Source organism: Wyeomyia smithii, chromosome 3 (genome assembly GCF_029784165.1).
Source record: "Wyeomyia smithii strain HCP4-BCI-WySm-NY-G18 chromosome 3, ASM2978416v1, whole genome shotgun sequence".
NCBI classification, from domain to species: Eukaryota; Metazoa; Arthropoda; class Insecta; order Diptera; family Culicidae; genus Wyeomyia; species Wyeomyia smithii.
In genome coordinates, this window is record NC_073696.1 from 277,840,474 (window position 1) to 277,859,540 (window position 19,067).

The 19,067-nt window shown below is 39.2% G+C and overlaps 2 protein-coding genes across 9 annotated transcripts in view; one reads left to right on the top strand and one right to left on the bottom strand.

Moving 5' to 3' along the window:
- The window catches only part of LOC129727952 (tyramine receptor 1), a 101,359-nt gene extending 85,491 nt beyond the window's left edge, over positions 1–15,868 (top strand). For all 7 annotated transcript variants that reach the window (XM_055686266.1, XM_055686268.1, XM_055686262.1 and 4 more), the window contains one exon: positions 13,631–15,868. In XM_055686266.1, coding sequence (XP_055542241.1) covers positions 13,870–15,498 — 1,629 coding nt within the window. In that variant the 5' untranslated portion in view covers positions 13,631–13,869 and the 3' untranslated portion in view covers positions 15,499–15,868. The remainder of the gene's footprint in view (positions 1–13,630) is intronic.
- LOC129727953 (uncharacterized) lies at positions 1,105–2,940 on the bottom strand. Of its 2 annotated transcripts, XM_055686270.1 has the most exons (3): positions 2,840–2,940; positions 2,718–2,809; positions 1,105–2,169 (listed from the first exon to the last, which is right to left on the bottom strand). In XM_055686270.1, the coding sequence occupies exons 1-3, from the start codon at positions 2,924–2,926 to the stop codon at positions 1,365–1,367; spliced, it is 984 nt and encodes a 327-aa protein (XP_055542245.1). In that variant the 5' UTR covers positions 2,927–2,940; the 3' UTR covers positions 1,105–1,364. The 2 variants fall into 2 exon arrangements, with proteins under 2 accessions (XP_055542245.1, XP_055542244.1); XM_055686269.1 differs by having other exon boundaries at positions 2,718–2,933.
- Positions 15,869–19,067: the final 3,199 nt, after the last annotated feature.

Consider the following 19,067-nt stretch of genomic DNA (forward strand, 5'->3'; position numbering starts at 1 on the left):
AAAGTCACAATTTTGCATGTTTTACGTAGTTTTGTGAATAATATTTCAAGTTTAATAATTAGATACTTATTATTTTTTCTCAAATGTCTTTCTTAAACATCAACGAACATTTTAATGAAAAACAGACTCACATGTCATCGCTTTGAATTTTGATTTGGAGACGAATTAAGTATAAAAAGTCATAATTTTGCAAGTTTACGTAGTTTTGTGAATAATATCTCAAGTTTTAGTAATCAGATACTTATTATTTTTTCTCAAATGTCTTTCCTGAACATTAAAAAACATGTTAGTGAAAAAAAATCATATGTCAACGCTTTGAATTTTGATTGAAAGTCAAATTTAGCACAGAAAGTCATAATTTTGCATCTTTTATGTAGTTTCGTGAATAATATCTCATGTTTTAGTAATTAGATACCTGTTATTTTTTTCAAATGTCTTTCTCAAACATCAACGAACATTTTACTGGAAAAAGAATCACATGTCATCGCTTCGAATTTTGATTTGGAGACGAATTAGGCATAAAAAGTCATATTTTTGCACGTTTTACGTAGTTTTGTGAATAATATCTCAAGTTTTAATAATCAGATACCAAATCTTTTTCCTCGAGTGTCTTTCCTGAACATCAACGAACATTTTACTGGAAAAAGAATCACATGTCATCGCTTCGAATTTTTGATTTGGAGACGAATTAAGCATAAAAAGTCATATTTTTGCACGTTTTACGTAGTTTTGTGAATAATATCTCAAGTTCTAATAATCATATACCAGTTATTTTTCCTCGAGTGTCTTCCCTGAACATCAACGAACATTTTAGTGGAAAAATGTTAAAAAACCTACATGTCATCGCTTATTATTTTTGATTTAGAACGATTCAAAATGATGATGAGTACTGTACACCTCAGAGACTGAGGGAATAATATCAATAAGATCAAGCGTTACGGAATTCCATTTTTATATAGTAGATTTGTTAAAGTTATAACAATGCCAAAATTCAAATATTTTCAACTTCAGTTACCTCCGTTGCCTCCAATTTATGTTCCTTTTCGTCTATAGCTGCAATTTTGACCGGTGATTCAGATGCTTCTCCTATCCAGCGTCTCTTGCTCAGTTCCTGTTTACCTTGTGTAGAGCATGCTCTAGCTATGTGACCGCGGCGGTTGCAACTGCGACATATTTTGTTGACGTGGAAACAATCCTCGGGTGTATGGTACGCGCTTGAACACCTCCAACATGCTTGAGAACGTCTTTGATTTCTCATTATACCATGATTGAATGATCCTCTACCACGATTGTTGTATCCTTTATACGTTTCGAATGATCCTTTATACGCTGACGTGGCACATTATTATAGCGTGTAACGGCTGCTACTGTAGCAGATTGCTTCTGGTGCAATCTGCAATAATCATTCTCATTTGTAGCTCCACTTCTCGGCTGCGAACCCGGTCCATCAAATCGTTCAGGGAGCCTCCATTGATTAATACTCGGTAGGCAAAAGTTCTAATACGACTATCTGTCGACCCTCTGGTCACTGTTCTAGAAATTGCTTCGAATTCTTCATCCTGTTTATAACTGCATAATTTTGATGCCGCCGCAACCCGTTGTACATATTGGATGTTCGATTCTCCATTGCTTTGTACCATATTGGCCAACTTACTTCGCTGAGACAGTACGTATGCTCTTGAATCAAAATGCGCATCCAACCGGGCAATTGCGTTCAAGAATGGATATTGTTTCTCATCTGGCATTTCTTCTTGTGTGTTGGTACCATCAAGTAGTTCGAGTAGTAGAGGACCAGCTTTGATACGAAACAAATTCATCTTAGTTGACTCATCGGTAGCTTGAATAAGGTTCATGGATGCATTCAACACGTTTTTCCAATGGTCGTATGATCGCTTGTTCAGCTCCGTCTCGCCAGCTATTGGAGCACATTCGGGTATATTTAGAGTACTCCGGGACATATTACTCATCGTTGTGAGGAATGTCTCGTTTGTGGTAGCTTGTTCCTCACGCATCGTACTCGATTTAGCTGTATAGAACTCGTTTTCTTCATGATCTCTATTAGCCAAAATCTGACATAGCTTCTCTTTCTCCAATCGCATCATTTCAAGTTCTGCCTTCACTCTGGATAACTCATTTGTAAGTTTCTCCGTAACTTTCCGATTAATAACCCTAAAAAAACAATTAATGTTACTTATCTTTCTATAATCATTAATATTTCTTTTATTTAATAAGGTTTTAAAATTCAAACAGGTTCGAAAATGATTTTTTTTTTTTAAATTGGATTATTCAATTATTATGGCCCCCGCCTTCATTATCGAGGTTCATAAGATATCACAGATTTTCTTCCTCTGGCTATATTCTGCATTAGTGACCACCGCCTTCTCTATCGGGGTCCAGTTTGCTTATCTCTGCCTTTTCTTTCAGGGTATAACATATATAGGGATCACCGCCTTTCCAATCGGGATCCACTAATTCTTTTTCTATCAGTGTACATAATTCTTATTCGTCAACCACTGTCTTTCGACCCAGTGTCTGTGACATATACCTCTGCCTTTTCTAACAGGGTATAGAAAATCTCAAGGATCACCGCCTTTCCAATCGGGATCCACTAATTATAATTAACTACCACATGTACTGATACATTATTACCATCCGTCGACCACTGTCTTATCACTGTCTCTCATATATCATATTCACTAGAATTTACATATACTTACTTGTGCGAAGTTTCTGGAAGTTCGGCATCACTACCAGCTGCGCCATTGTCGTGAATTGGAGATAGCGGTCGAACGAATTTGCCGGGTTCGTGCTGCTCTTCAATGTGAGCTCTCTTCGGCACCCGCCGCATGAAGCGGTTAATCGCCGAAGTGAGCTCGCTCCGCTGTCGCTGTTCGTCTTCCTCGATCTGCTGCTTTCCGGTTTCCATCCTGTTGTGTCGTCTACGGCGTTCGACTAAAGAATGAGCTTGTCAGCGAGACACTCGTTCTTTTATAGCTGAGCATTCACATCGCTCAACCGAAGGGGAAAACCGCATGAGGGGAAAGTAAATGCCACGCCCATCATGCAATAATATACGTAGGGGAAAACCGCATAAAGGGGAAAGCAAATTTGTCTTGTGTTTTTTTTTTTTTTTCAATGAAAACTGTTTCGCAACTAATAATGCTCTCTTATTCTACAAGAATCTCTAATAACAAGCATTTATATCCAACAAATTCTTCTACAGCGTTACGTTATTTTTAATGAAGGGTAGGTGTTGGCGTTACGTTTCGTTACACATAAGGGGAGGGGGTGTGGTTCCGCGAACTGAGCTTTTCTGCGTTACGTTATTTATGGATGTCGCCTTAAATAACAACATAACGTTCATAATGAATATAGATCAAATAATTAAGCAAGAAAATTAAAAATGCGAAAACGAGGTAACATAGTGAAACAGAAATAAAATCACTCACCATTTTTGTTTCCTGGAATCAAATCAAACGTTGCTTACCCTAGTCACCCTATCTACTTACAACCCATTACTCCAGCCGCTCACGCCGGTTCAATGCTTGCTATGAAAACTTACTACTACCACCGCACCGTGCCGTACCAGCACCATTCATGCATTCCTTCCAGAAGATTAACGCATTGGGAAGACGCATCACCTCAGTTGTTGTTGTTGTTGGAGACCGCCAGAGATGTTGCTGCCACCTGGGTTGATTTTTGTTGACACTATTGTTGTTTCCCATCCTTCGATCCATTCTTGAACTTGGTGGTGAATTTGCTACATCCAGGTTTGGTTGTAGGTAACTTCTTTTCGATGAACTATGACTGAACAATTATGAATCACTTTACATTCGAGGTAGGAGCTTGGCCACTAACGCATTACAAGAACTTTTGCTTAGAGAGGAGATATCTTGAACTAGAACTGTTTCAAAAGAAAATGACAAGAAAATGTTCAGATGCCATTTTGTGCTATTGGTATTTTTTTAGGAACACGACTTATTTTGTAGAAGCTATTCAAAAATGCTGTTATGGAAAGGTATTGATTATTACTGATATTTCGAGTGCCAAAACAGTTTGTTTGATCAGCGTGACGTCTTCAACAACGTTGTAGATAATAATTTTGTCTTCTAAAAAATAATATTTTTTTAAAAATAAATTGAAAAAAATAATAATTATTATCTAAAGAGCTCATTTTCAGAAATCTTACTATTTTTCGTAAAAATTAGAAAAGATAACCTAGAAATTTTTTTCCTAATTTTTCTATGATTGGACAGTTTCAATGTTTAGGTAATCTTTTGCATTTTTATAAAAAAAAATTTTTTTTAAATGATCTTTTTTAGATAAACAATATTTAAATTTCTTATGACTTTTTTCAAAAAAAAAAAATATTTTTGACTGTATATTTTTATTTTGGAAAGACAAAATTATTAATTACATCTTTGTTAAAGACGTCACACCGGCACACCAAAGACATCGTTTTGGACTGAAAATAATTGTGATCATCAATACTTTCCCAAAATAGCATTTTGAATAGCATCTCAAAAATGAGTCATGTTGTCCAAATTTATTTCAATTATTTATTAATGTATTCTATTCGAACTTTTCTGAATCATCGTATTCATTATGCACTTCTCAAAAGTGCCTTCCCTGTTTTGGTGTTACACAGTTTATCAATGGCTCTAAGTTTTTGAACGACATGAGATAAAACAATTTCTAGTTTCCATTAGGTGCTATCCATATCCCACGTGGACATATTTTGGCTAAATTCAGACAACCCCCTCTCTCTTCTTGTGGTAAAACGATAAAAAAAATATTCCTACCTTCCACCTTCAATTTAAGCTAAAACGTGGTATATGGATAACCCCTTATACTGGAACGATGTCTAATGTATATATTACCTGCAATGTGTACAATTAAAATAAAAAACATTTGACTTAAAACTGTGTTTGGAAAAGGTGTGCATAAAATCGAGGTAAAATGTGCGAAGTACGTAAAATCGAGGGTGCGTATAATCGAGGTATAGCTGTACAACCAACGTGTCAACATTTGCCGCGGGATGCCGTGGTACTTGACGACTTCGTTTCGTGAATGTTGAATCAAGTCTTATAGTAGTCAATTCTACCTGCAGGGCCTTTTTGGCCTAATTCGTTCTTAACGATTTTCCAATGTTCGCACCATCACTGTGAACAAACACTGACTATAGGAACAGACAAACTGACAAGTCTACTGAGATGAATTGCAGACAACTTTATGTGCCAAAATGTGCTCTTTTCACCCTACCCAAAGGTGACCAATGCGCCCTCATCGAAGTAGTTAAAGGTAAAATAGCATTTTTATACTAATTATTGATTAAAACCAAAACTTCAATGATAGTGGATTGTGAGGTACGTCCCATACGTCATGTTGAATACTTGATTAAGCCATTTAAACGATCGCTTGTTAAGCTTATTTCGTAGTACACATAAGTAATTATTTTTTCAACATCCGGGAGCCAAGTTTTTTTTTAAATATATTTCTCTATTTTGAAAAGACAAATAATTTTTGTTATACAAGAAGAGTAACTGTAGTAACTACAAAAGTGCTCCACATACCATAATATGTTATAAAATGCGTAGTTTCGCAGGGATGTTGATTTCGCCTTATGGTACATTATGACCCTAACCCCCTTACTAAAGAACCTAAGAAATTTAAACACACACAACTGGCTGGTGTAGTTTTGAGCGTCAGAATTTGTTTTTATTTTTTTTCTACTAGTAGTCCCTTACAGTTTCACAAACCAAGCTGCGGGTAAATTCACTACCAAAACCTTCACGAAAAAGAAAAAAAAAATTAGATCACCAAAATTATAAGCAGACCAATATAGCAACAGCATTCCTTGCTAGGTACGGTTGAACGCACTGTTTGCCACGAACTTCTTTTTTATCGCAATTTTATCGTATCATAACATTAGGTTCACTATTTCACTTTCTGGTGAAAAACGAATGTTCTATACTGCCGTGAGATGACAAAGTGACGTAAGTGCCACTTTCTCGAATATGAGTTTTTCATGCCAATTTGTTCATTATTCGAAGACCTATCTTTTGGTATCTTCCTTTTCGTTGTTACTTATTCGTACGTTACATACGATCAAAAAAACAAAGTGACGTTGGCACACATTTCCATACAAAAGTGACGAAGAATTCTTTCGTTTTTGGGCCGTACTGAAAAACTGATCACTTGGATCTACGTCACAATGTCATCTCACGGCAGTATACTACAACGTTTTTCAATTTCAAACCTCAAAAAATACCTCGTTCCGCTTTTTTATAAAACAAAAGACGACAACATACATCTAGAATACAACCATCTGGATTTATATTTTAGCAATGTCGAATACAATAAAATTCGCATGAAAGTTATCAAATAATTTATGACAGAGATTGTCTACTCCCGAAAGCATCCAACGTTTAACGTAGAAGAGCATAAGAAACATCATGGGAATGTAAATTGAATAAAAATCTCGCTATGTGATTTGGTTGCAGAAAGTAGACTGGAAATTGTTCAGCATAAAGTTTTTACGCTCAGTTTAACAATGAAACAAACTTCAAACGCCTTTGAACGTTGATGTTTGCTAGTCACAGTATGACAGTTACTATCACGGACAGGGTTGTCACGTAGCCTCAGCTCAAATTTTCTGAACCAAAAAATGTTTATAAAAACTATTCAGAAAGAGTAAACCATTTATCATTTTTCTATTTTTTTTTATTCCTTTGTTAGGTTTTATCAGCGAAAATAATTCAAAACAAAACTGTTCTGAGATTATTGGGCAACCCTATTCACGAGTTGTAAACATGCAACATTGTTTTGATTTCGTTGTCAAGTTGGATCAGAGAAAAAATTCAAAACATGACTGTTCTGAAATGGCTACTTGCATAATTTTCACCCATCCGCTAACTTTCAGTACCGTACAAACACTGATAACAATGTGCAGCGGCAATTTAAGCGCAATACTGAGCAACGTTTCCCACTGATATGTTGCCAACTTTAACAAACAGTCAAGGTAGCCATGGCGGCCTTTCGATGAAACGATGTTTAGCAGGGATGGCACAGCAACCCGTTTTTTTATTTTTCTCTTTTACTACGATGAAATTGAAACCACGAGAACGTGACTATTTGAAAACCCATGCCACGGGTTGCCATTTTTTCCCGAACCAACAAGGTCTCGAGTGCACATTCCCTGGCAACCTAGGAGCAGGTGCGAGGCCGAATGCCATTTTAATGAAATTATAAGTAGGAATGCGCCATTCCGGGGGTGATTTATCTCCAATGAAACAATGCAAAGTGGTTTTTTTGTGGAATTTTTCTATAAGCACTACTAATAGAAAGCGAAAGTGACAAATAGGCTCCATTTTTTTAATAGTTTGTTTTTCGCCTCAGGACAGCATCAGTGTTTGCTAACGGAAAAAGCTTTCCGAAATTCTCAAATTGTAATTTCCCGAGATGCCATCAGGAGGAGAAATTGTTGAAAAAATAGCCTGAAAAACGTTCTCTAGAAAAGTAAACAAGGAAGGAATTGCCTTTTCGCCAATGTCATCACTTTGATCCAGTTCTTCTAGATGTTTTCATTGAAGATAGAAGAATCCAGTGCGCGAAAGGCGCCTTCAGAACAAAAAGAAACTTTTTTTTCTTCCATCCAAGCGACGAAATCCGTTCAACCGATGTCACCGCCTCCTAGTCATGCTTATACAGAGCCATCCAAGAAGCTCGCGGAAGGAAATACGGTGACAAACGGAGGGAAACACATCTTCAACACCCCTTTGGGAAGAATGACGGATAGCTATTCAACGATTGCTCTGGTGCTTCGAATGACAATCTTTCGCAGTCATCACATTACAGAGCAAAGATTTCGGAGGCAAAAGAAAAAGCGTCACCCGAATATCCGGCATGCCATCGATGGCTTTGGCAGCAGAGTTTAGGTTTCCAATTTTCTGACTCTGTCTGATTCGCAATGTCTTCCTACTAGGAAATTAGGAAAAATTCAATTTCATAAAACATTTCTTGACTCGATTTTGCAGAGGTGGGTAATCCAAAGCCTGCATTGTGGTTGCTCCATATTCTGACCAAGCATGACTTCGTTTGACTGTTACTCGTACATTACTTTTGCAAACAGGCAATCATAACGAATTCGAAATCGAAAGTATCTGAATTAAAATATTATTTGCTTTCGTCGAATTCGCTTTTACGGCGAGGCTGCACCAGGACTAGTGTTCGGACCAGGTAGGGTCCGGAAAGTCAGTTTTTTTTCGAACCAGACCGGAATTAAGCCATCCAGATCGGATAATGCTTCTGGGGTCCGAGAAAAAAAATGTTTGCAGTGGTGCAAGAACTCGGAGAATACTTGTTGATCGCTTACTTTTTTCTTCATTCTGTGTTCGCCATTTGGACTGGATTTTAATAAAAATCCTAATATGTTTAAGTTTAGAGGAATTTTTCTAGCAGTGAATACCGTTGTCTTTTTCCATTCATTCATTTCATTCCGTGGGGATGTGTTGAAAAAGGAGCTTACATTTACAGAATTTCTTGTAGGAAATAGAACCACTGCGACCATTATTTGATCTTTGGTGATATGCGCCAGCTCACGCTAAGTACGTACGAGCAGGTTCATCACTATTTGGCGAGTTAATATCCTTGCTTCATTGCACATTTATCTCAGCTAGGCAACGCACTGCTTATAATGTTTTTTACCTCACCGGGATTTTCGCTCCAAATAGCAACAGGTTCTACGCGTTTTATTACACGGCATGAGCAGAGTAGGTGTTCCGATGTTTCGCGATCGATGCCGCAAAGGCGACATACATTATCATCAAGTTTACCTACCTTCTTAAGATGATACTTGTCATGACCGTGCTTTGTGGTTAGACCTGTGAATGTCCTCGGGTCTTTTTTATTGAGCCTAAGAAAAACGAATGATATGCCAGTTGTTTTACATTTATTTAAAGGTGAGTTTAAACGTGCAAATAAATAAAACATTTGTGTACGGATATGCACGACAAACAAGTTAAAACTATGTGAGCAAAAATCAAGTTAAAAGTTTCATAGTTTGAAAAAACTCCCCTTTAATCATGCTCATTGTGCTGCCAATGGAACCTTCGAATTTCGTTAAGCGGAATCATGGGTAATAGCACACACTCACATTACTCATTGCAAATGTCATTTTCCTTGCACCCTTGGTGAGAACAAAACTACATAACTTCGCGAAAGCTATTCAATCTTAATAACGCTAGAATTAAAATTTATGCCACCCAAATGATGGCGCATTCTTTTTGCTGTTATCTACCGTATTTACAAGAAGTTAAAATTCCCTTGCGAATTCCATCAATCAGTTGTAATTGATTTTATAATTAACATAAGTAATACATTAATCAGCAACTTTTTTTTTTAAATATATTTCTCTATTTTGAAAAGACAAATAATTTTTGTTATACAAGAAGAGTAACTGTAGTAACTACAAAAGTGCTCCACATACCATAATATGTTATAAAATGCGTAGTTTCGCAGGGATGTTGATTTCGCCTTATGGTACATTATGACCCTAACCCCCTTACTAAAGAACCTAAGAAATTTAAACACACACAACTGGCTGGTGTAGTTTTGAGCGTCAGAATTTGTTTTTATTTTTTTTCTACTAGTAGTCCCTTACAGTTTCACAAACCAAGCTGCGGGTAAATTCACTACCAAAACCTTCACGAAAAAGAAAAAAAAAATTAGATCACCAAAATTATAAGCAGACCAATATAGCAACAGCATTCCTTGCTAGGTACGGTTGAACGCACTGTTTGCCACGAACTTCTTTTTTATCGCAATTTTATCGTATCATAACATTAGGTTCACTATTTCACTTTCTGGTGAAAAACGAATGTTCTATACTGCCGTGAGATGACAAAGTGACGTAAGTGCCACTTTCTCGAATATGAGTTTTTCATGCCAATTTGTTCATTATTCGAAGACCTATCTTTTGGTATCTTCCTTTTCGTTGTTACTTATTCGTACGTTACATACGATCAAAAAAACAAAGTGACGTTGGCACACATTTCCATACAAAAGTGACGAAGAATTCTTTCGTTTTTGGGCCGTACTGAAAAACTGATCACTTGGATCTACGTCACAATGTCATCTCACGGCAGTATACTACAACGTTTTTCAATTTCAAACCTCAAAAAATACCTCGTTCCGCTTTTTTATAAAACAAAAGACGACAACATACATCTAGAATACAACCATCTGGATTTATATTTTAGCAATGTCGAATACAATAAAATTCGCATGAAAGTTATCAAATAATTTATGACAGAGATTGTCTACTCCCGAAAGCATCCAACGTTTAACGTAGAAGAGCATAAGAAACATCATGGGAATGTAAATTGAATAAAAATCTCGCTATGTGATTTGGTTGCAGAAAGTAGACTGGAAATTGTTCAGCATAAAGTTTTTACGCTCAGTTTAACAATGAAACAAACTTCAAACGCCTTTGAACGTTGATGTTTGCTAGTCACAGTATGACAGTTACTATCACGGACAGGGTTGTCACGTAGCCTCAGCTCAAATTTTCTGAACCAAAAAATGTTTATAAAAACTATTCAGAAAGAGTAAACCATTTATCATTTTTCTATTTTTTTTTATTCCTTTGTTAGGTTTTATCAGCGAAAATAATTCAAAACAAAACTGTTCTGAGATTATTGGGCAACCCTATTCACGAGTTGTAAACATGCAACATTGTTTTGATTTCGTTGTCAAGTTGGATCAGAGAAAAAATTCAAAACATGACTGTTCTGAAATGGCTACTTGCATAATTTTCACCCATCCGCTAACTTTCAGTACCGTACAAACACTGATAACAATGTGCAGCGGCAATTTAAGCGCAATACTGAGCAACGTTTCCCACTGATATGTTGCCAACTTTAACAAACAGTCAAGGTAGCCATGGCGGCCTTTCGATGAAACGATGTTTAGCAGGGATGGCACAGCAACCCGTTTTTTTATTTTTCTCTTTTACTACGATGAAATTGAAACCACGAGAACGTGACTATTTGAAAACCCATGCCACGGGTTGCCATTTTTTCCCGAACCAACAAGGTCTCGAGTGCACATTCCCTGGCAACCTAGGAGCAGGTGCGAGGCCGAATGCCATTTTAATGAAATTATAAGTAGGAATGCGCCATTCCGGGGGTGATTTATCTCCAATGAAACAATGCAAAGTGGTTTTTTTGTGGAATTTTTCTATAAGCACTACTAATAGAAAGCGAAAGTGACAAATAGGCTCCATTTTTTTAATAGTTTGTTTTTCGCCTCAGGACAGCATCAGTGTTTGCTAACGGAAAAAGCTTTCCGAAATTCTCAAATTGTAATTTCCCGAGATGCCATCAGGAGGAGAAATTGTTGAAAAAATAGCCTGAAAAACGTTCTCTAGAAAAGTAAACAAGGAAGGAATTGCCTTTTCGCCAATGTCATCACTTTGATCCAGTTCTTCTAGATGTTTTCATTGAAGATAGAAGAATCCAGTGCGCGAAAGGCGCCTTCAGAACAAAAAGAAACTTTTTTTTCTTCCATCCAAGCGACGAAATCCGTTCAACCGATGTCACCGCCTCCTAGTCATGCTTATACAGAGCCATCCAAGAAGCTCGCGGAAGGAAATACGGTGACAAACGGAGGGAAACACATCTTCAACACCCCTTTGGGAAGAATGACGGATAGCTATTCAACGATTGCTCTGGTGCTTCGAATGACAATCTTTCGCAGTCATCACATTACAGAGCAAAGATTTCGGAGGCAAAAGAAAAAGCGTCACCCGAATATCCGGCATGCCATCGATGGCTTTGGCAGCAGAGTTTAGGTTTCCAATTTTCTGACTCTGTCTGATTCGCAATGTCTTCCTACTAGGAAATTAGGAAAAATTCAATTTCATAAAACATTTCTTGACTCGATTTTGCAGAGGTGGGTAATCCAAAGCCTGCATTGTGGTTGCTCCATATTCTGACCAAGCATGACTTCGTTTGACTGTTACTCGTACATTACTTTTGCAAACAGGCAATCATAACGAATTCGAAATCGAAAGTATCTGAATTAAAATATTATTTGCTTTCGTCGAATTCGCTTTTACGGCGAGGCTGCACCAGGACTAGTGTTCGGACCAGGTAGGGTCCGGAAAGTCAGTTTTTTTTCGAACCAGACCGGAATTAAGCCATCCAGATCGGATAATGCTTCTGGGGTCCGAGAAAAAAAATGTTTGCAGTGGTGCAAGAACTCGGAGAATACTTGTTGATCGCTTACTTTTTTCTTCATTCTGTGTTCGCCATTTGGACTGGATTTTAATAAAAATCCTAATATGTTTAAGTTTAGAGGAATTTTTCTAGCAGTGAATACCGTTGTCTTTTTCCATTCATTCATTTCATTCCGTGGGGATGTGTTGAAAAAGGAGCTTACATTTACAGAATTTCTTGTAGGAAATAGAACCACTGCGACCATTATTTGATCTTTGGTGATATGCGCCAGCTCACGCTAAGTACGTACGAGCAGGTTCATCACTATTTGGCGAGTTAATATCCTTGCTTCATTGCACATTTATCTCAGCTAGGCAACGCACTGCTTATAATGTTTTTTACCTCACCGGGATTTTCGCTCCAAATAGCAACAGGTTCTACGCGTTTTATTACACGGCATGAGCAGAGTAGGTGTTCCGATGTTTCGCGATCGATGCCGCAAAGGCGACATACATTATCATCAAGTTTACCTACCTTCTTAAGATGATACTTGTCATGACCGTGCTTTGTGGTTAGACCTGTGAATGTCCTCGGGTCTTTTTTATTGAGCCTAAGAAAAACGAATGATATGCCAGTTGTTTTACATTTATTTAAAGGTGAGTTTAAACGTGCAAATAAATAAAACATTTGTGTACGGATATGCACGACAAACAAGTTAAAACTATGTGAGCAAAAATCAAGTTAAAAGTTTCATAGTTTGAAAAAACTCCCCTTTAATCATGCTCATTGTGCTGCCAATGGAACCTTCGAATTTCGTTAAGCGGAATCATGGGTAATAGCACACACTCACATTACTCATTGCAAATGTCATTTTCCTTGCACCCTTGGTGAGAACAAAACTACATAACTTCGCGAAAGCTATTCAATCTTAATAACGCTAGAATTAAAATTTATGCCACCCAAATGATGGCGCATTCTTTTTGCTGTTATCTACCGTATTTACAAGAAGTTAAAATTCCCTTGCGAATTCCATCAATCAGTTGTAATTGATTTTATAATTAACATAAGTAATACATTAATCAGCAACAAGTAGTGTGTCATACCCGTTCTCCAATCTGCTAGGAGTAGGTCCCTGCAATCAAATTCAATATCACATCAGAGGAGTGAAATAACAATGGGATGGCCACTAACAACAGGGAGCAAATACGAATCAGCTATGCCAAAAGGCGATGACAATAGTAGTACACATACACTTTCAAATTGTTACAAATATTTGCAGTTTATTGTCACCCCCACCTACGGTTCCCGTTCTAAATTTTACCAAACCCACAAACCCCATATAAACTCGGCGGTATTTGTTAGGCTCGACCATTAGTGATAAATTTTCCCATTGTTTGCTTCTGTCATTGCAGACCATTTCACCAAGGGGCACTGGCACCGGCGCGGGCAACTACCCACAATCCACGCGCCAAATGCATTGCGGACTATGTGACGCGGGTCAATAAACACGAAGAAACCAAAATCTGCGCCTGCTGCGAGGGAACCGTACTGATGTGCTCCGTCAACAGTTGTCAACGACCGGACAACAGTGGCTTTCTGGCCATTGGTTTCTGAACTCTGGTGATTGTGTAGTGCGAATAATGTTTAGAGAATGGCAATTGTATCAGTGATACCAGTGGCCAACCTTACAAGCTCCAGCGACAATGGTGGTAATGGGACAACGAATGGAACCGTGGGAGGAAATGGGGACGATGGAGGTGGGACAGTTGGTGGAGCGGTCGGTGGTTGCCCTCGTCCGGATGACACGTTATATCCGAGCATGTTCGGAATTGACCTCGCCGTACCCCAGTGGGAAGCGATTGCAACGGCACTCATACTTACACTCATCATCATCATCACCATCGTTGGTAATGTGCTTGTCATTCTTAGTGTGTTCACGTACAAACCACTCCGGATAGTGCAAAATTTCTTCATCGTATCACTGGCAGTTGCCGATCTAACTGTGGCCATACTCGTACTACCCTTCAATGTGGCCTATTCGATACTGGGTCGATGGGAGTTCGGCATCCATGTCTGTAAAATGTGGCTCACATCGGACGTTCTTTGCTGTACGGCTTCCATTCTTAATCTTTGCGCAATAGCACTCGATCGATACTGGGCGATAACCGATCCGATCAATTATGCCCAAAAACGAACCCTAGAACGTGTGCTGGCACTGATTGCCGGTGTGTGGGTTCTATCGCTGGTCATTAGTTCACCACCGTTGATAGGCTGGAATGACTGGCCAGAAGAATTCTCCAGTGAATTCCCATGTCAATTAACTAGCAATCAGGGCTATGTCATCTATTCATCACTCGGATCCTTTTACATCCCGTTGATCATCATGACAATTGTGTACATCGAAATCTACATCGCCACTCGGCGTCGTCTCCGGGAGAGAGCTCAGGCATCCAAAATAAACACACTGGCCAGTAGAAGTATTGGTGTAGCCAGCGATAAGGAAATGGCCACAGCACAGAACCACCCGCGGGACCGGGAATCAATTAGTAGTGAAACAAACCACAACGAACACCCAAATCATAGCACCAGCAGTAGTAGTACCGATCACCGGTCCCAGAGGAAACGAAAGAAGAAGGCCAAGGAAAAAAAAGAAGCCAAAGAAGCGGCCAAACGTGCCAAACAGGCAGCGGAGAGCCAGCTTCGGTTAGCTCTTCGGGATGAAGATTCCGTAACGGAATATCCAGCAGAAAATTCGTCAATCTGCGAGGGCAAAGTGAACTGTGATATAAAATCGGCCATCGATCCAAACGGAACCACGGCGGCGATGGCGGCGGCGGATGTGGCGACCGATGGCGAGGATGCTGCCACTAATCCAACTATCGCCAGTACTACCAACGGCAGCGGTGGCGTTAGTGATAAAAAGCCACACAAAAAGGCAATTATATCCGTGCCCAACCGAGGGCGGATGAAACAGTCGTTCCGGAAAGCCGGCGGCATTAATCAGTTTATCGAGGAAAAGCAGAAAATCTCCCTGTCGAAGGAGAGACGGGCGGCTCGGACGCTTGGCATCATCATGGGTGTGTTTGTGGTCTGCTGGTTGCCATTCTTCCTAATGTACGTGATACTGCCGTTCTGTCCGTCGTGCTGTCCGACAAATAAGTTAATTAATTTTATCACATGGCTCGGTTACATCAACTCTGCTCTAAATCCCATTATTTACACAATATTCAATTTAGATTATAGGCGGGCTTTCAAGCGGCTGCTGGGAATCAAACCTTGAAAAGCAGGCGGGCGCTATCATGCATAGAAAGATTTACAATCAACGGTAAGACAAACAAGCAGCTGGCTTCGAGGGTGACAGATACATGAGAGATTTCGAACGCACTTACTTTTTAGGTGGCAAACAAACCACCTGCTGAAGCTTTTTCCCACCTCACATAATTTCACTCGATATCATTTACTCCCGATAGGTACTTCGTTATTTTGCTGCTCTTTCGGAGAACCGCAGAAACTTCATTTCACAAGCGTACTTAATTTCGCCTACAAAATAAAATAAACATACCGTACTCTCACAATGGTTGCTTTGATTTCAAAGCGTAAACAGCAAATGCGCTACGGAATTTACATCGTATTTTAGTCTGAAATCTACATTTATTATAAGGTAAACACTTTCGAGCACACTTTTCTGAAACTCAACGGTGCGGATATAAACTTTCTATCAACTGTTTCCGCCTTTCCCTTCGCTTCACTTTGCTTCAACCGAAGAAGGAGAAACATACGTTTCACTTTCCCACATAGAAAAAAAACCAAGAGAAATATTACGCTTGCGAGGGTTGGGCAACACCACCTACACCCACTTGCGAAATGATAAGCGGATTCAAAATTACTTTGCATGAGTACGAAGGCGCGAATAATAAATATGACGATACACTCTCGCTTTCGTTTGGCAATCTCCGCCAATATTATCGTTATAACTTTTCCATTCTGATCAATAAATAACGTTTGGGTATGGGAGGCAAAATTGTTTGCTGTTAAAAGATTTAAGTAGACTACCAACCGATATAACCTGGTTTCCGTCAGTAACCACTTGGTTTTTCTTTCTAGCACCAATTTAATATTGTTCTCTGCGGTAAAAAAGACAAAGAAACTGGCCAACTAACCTGCAATGAAACCAGTTTACAAGTTTTCCGATAGCGCTTAAACGGAGAAAGTAAATTCAACTTAGGCCCATTATTCTCCTTAATGAATAATAGTTCCTATTCGCACGGTGCATTGATGCAAAATTTCAATGAATTAATTTCGGAACAGGTTTGCGGCATCGAAATCGAAAAATCAACCTATACTCCCACGAACTAGTACAGGCAGACGCTTTTGTTCTACCGGCGGCGTCTATCCGATGCAGGCCTATTATCAATGAACCAACATTTATTATTGATCCTCATTTTAAAGCAAGTGCTTTTTGTCGGTTCGTAGGTGGTTTAGCATGTTGGCACAATAATAATATTAATCAATGTTTTCACTTCAAATATGCGTCTGTCAGATTTTTGCCTTTCTCCTAGAAAGGTATAGCAATCACTGGAAAAACCGAAGGTATAAAAGTGGTCCCAATGGCCGAATGTCATATACCACTCGACTTCTTTCGACGAACTGAGCATTTTCTGTTTGTATATATGCATGTGTGTATGTGTGTATGTGTGTGTGTATGTGCAACTTTTTTTTCTCACTCACTTTTCTCAGAGATAGCTGGACCGATTTTCATAAAATTAATTGCAAATGAAAGGTCTAGTTGCGTCATAGGTTGCTATTTAATTTCATTGTAATCGGATTTTTAGTTTAGAGGTTATGTATCAAAATGTAAAAATCACGGAACATCAATATCTCAGAAACCACACAACCGATTTCAATAAAACTGGTTTCAAATGATTGGTCTGTCCCCAGAACCCTTAACTTTTGAATTGCGTTATGATTGAACATATGGTTCAAAACTTATGTAAAGAAAAGTTATCCTGAGGTTGTTTAAACTCACTCATTTTTCTCAGTGATGGCTGAACCGATTTTCACAAAATTAGTGTCAAATGTAAGGTCTAGTTGCCCCATAGGTTGCTATTGAATTTCATTGCAACCGGATTGTAACTTTGTCCGTTGTTCATAAAAATGTGAAATCACATAATGAAAGGAAACATATTGACTTTCTCCTAACGATCACTGGCTAATTAAAGGGTAGAAAAATGATTGAAATGGCCGAATGTCATATACTATTCAACTCAGTTCGACGAATCGAGCATTTTCTGCATATATGCATGTATAGGTGTATATGTTTGTGTGTGGGTGTGTACGTGTGTATGTGCACCTTTCTTTCGCACTCACTTTTCTCAGAGATGGTCTGACCGATTCTTTCTAACTTGGTGTCAAATGAAGGGTCTATTTGCCGCTGAGGTTGCTATTGAATTTCATTGTAATCAAACTTTTAGTTTTGGCGCTGCGTCAGAATGTGAAAAACGCTCTTATATCTCAGAAGCTATGAACATAGTTGAATTCAAATAAATGGGCTTTCAAACCCTTAAACAATGAATTTCATAATGTTTAAATCCGCTCCTCTTCAATCTATAACCTTTGCGATGACTTCGACATGACTATTTTGAACAACGGTGAAATGACACGTATCCCGAAACCTCCAGCGCGCCCAAGCGCTTTGGATCTATCCTTATGTTCGACGTCGCTACGGTTGGATTGCACATGGAAGGTAATCCTCGATCCACACGGAAGCGACCATTTGCCTATTCTTATTTCAATTACTAACGGGTCAACTCGCATGCGACCAATTGACATTCCGTATGACCTCACACGGAATGTCGATTGGAAGTTATACGAGGAAATGATTTCAAAAGCGGTCGAGTCGATTCAACATCATCCACCACTTGAAGAATACAACCTCCTCGCGGGCTTGATTCTCGACGCAGCGTTGCAAGCCCAAACGAAGAAATATCCCGGCGTAACGATCAAAGAACGGCCTCCCACTCCGTGGTGGGACCAAGAGTACTTCGATGTCTACACGCAAAGATCCGAGGCGTTTTTGGCCTTCCAGAAGGGAGGTATACCTGGCGACTATATACGGTATTCGGAGCTTGATACCAAGCTTAAAAGCTTGGCTAAAGCAAAGAAACGCGGATATTGGCGTCGGTTCGTGAACGAGACGTCGAGGGAGACATCGATGAGCACTCTTTGGAACACAGCCCGGAGAATGCGGAATCGCGTAACGGTCAACGAAAGCGAGGAGTCTTCAAGTCGGTGGATATTTGATTTTGCCAGGAAAGTATGTCCGGACTCTGTTTCTGAGCAAAACATTGTTCGCGATGCGTCTCCGGGCCACGACGCGATAGAATCACCTTTTACGATGGCAGAATTTTCAGTTGCCCTCCTGTCCTGTAACAATAACGCGCCTGGGTTAGATAGAATCAAATTCAACTTGTTGAAGAATCTACCCGGCAAAGCCAAGAGGCGCTTGTTGAACTTATTCAATAAGTTCCTGGAGCAAAACATTGTACCGCAGGATTGGAGGCAGGTGAAGGTGATCGCCATCCAAAAACCGGGGAAACCAGCTTCTGATCACAACTCTTATAGGCCGATTGCAATGCTATCCTGTATCCGGAAATTGATGGAAAAAATGATACTCCGTCGCTTAGACCATTGGGTCGAATCAAATGGTCTACTATCAGATACTCAATTTGGCTTCCGCCGTGCCAAAGGGACGAATGATTGTCTTGCGTTGCTTTCAACAGATATTCAGCTGGCGTATGCTCGCAAAGAACAAATGGCGTCTGCGTTCTTGGACATTAAGGGGGCTTTTGA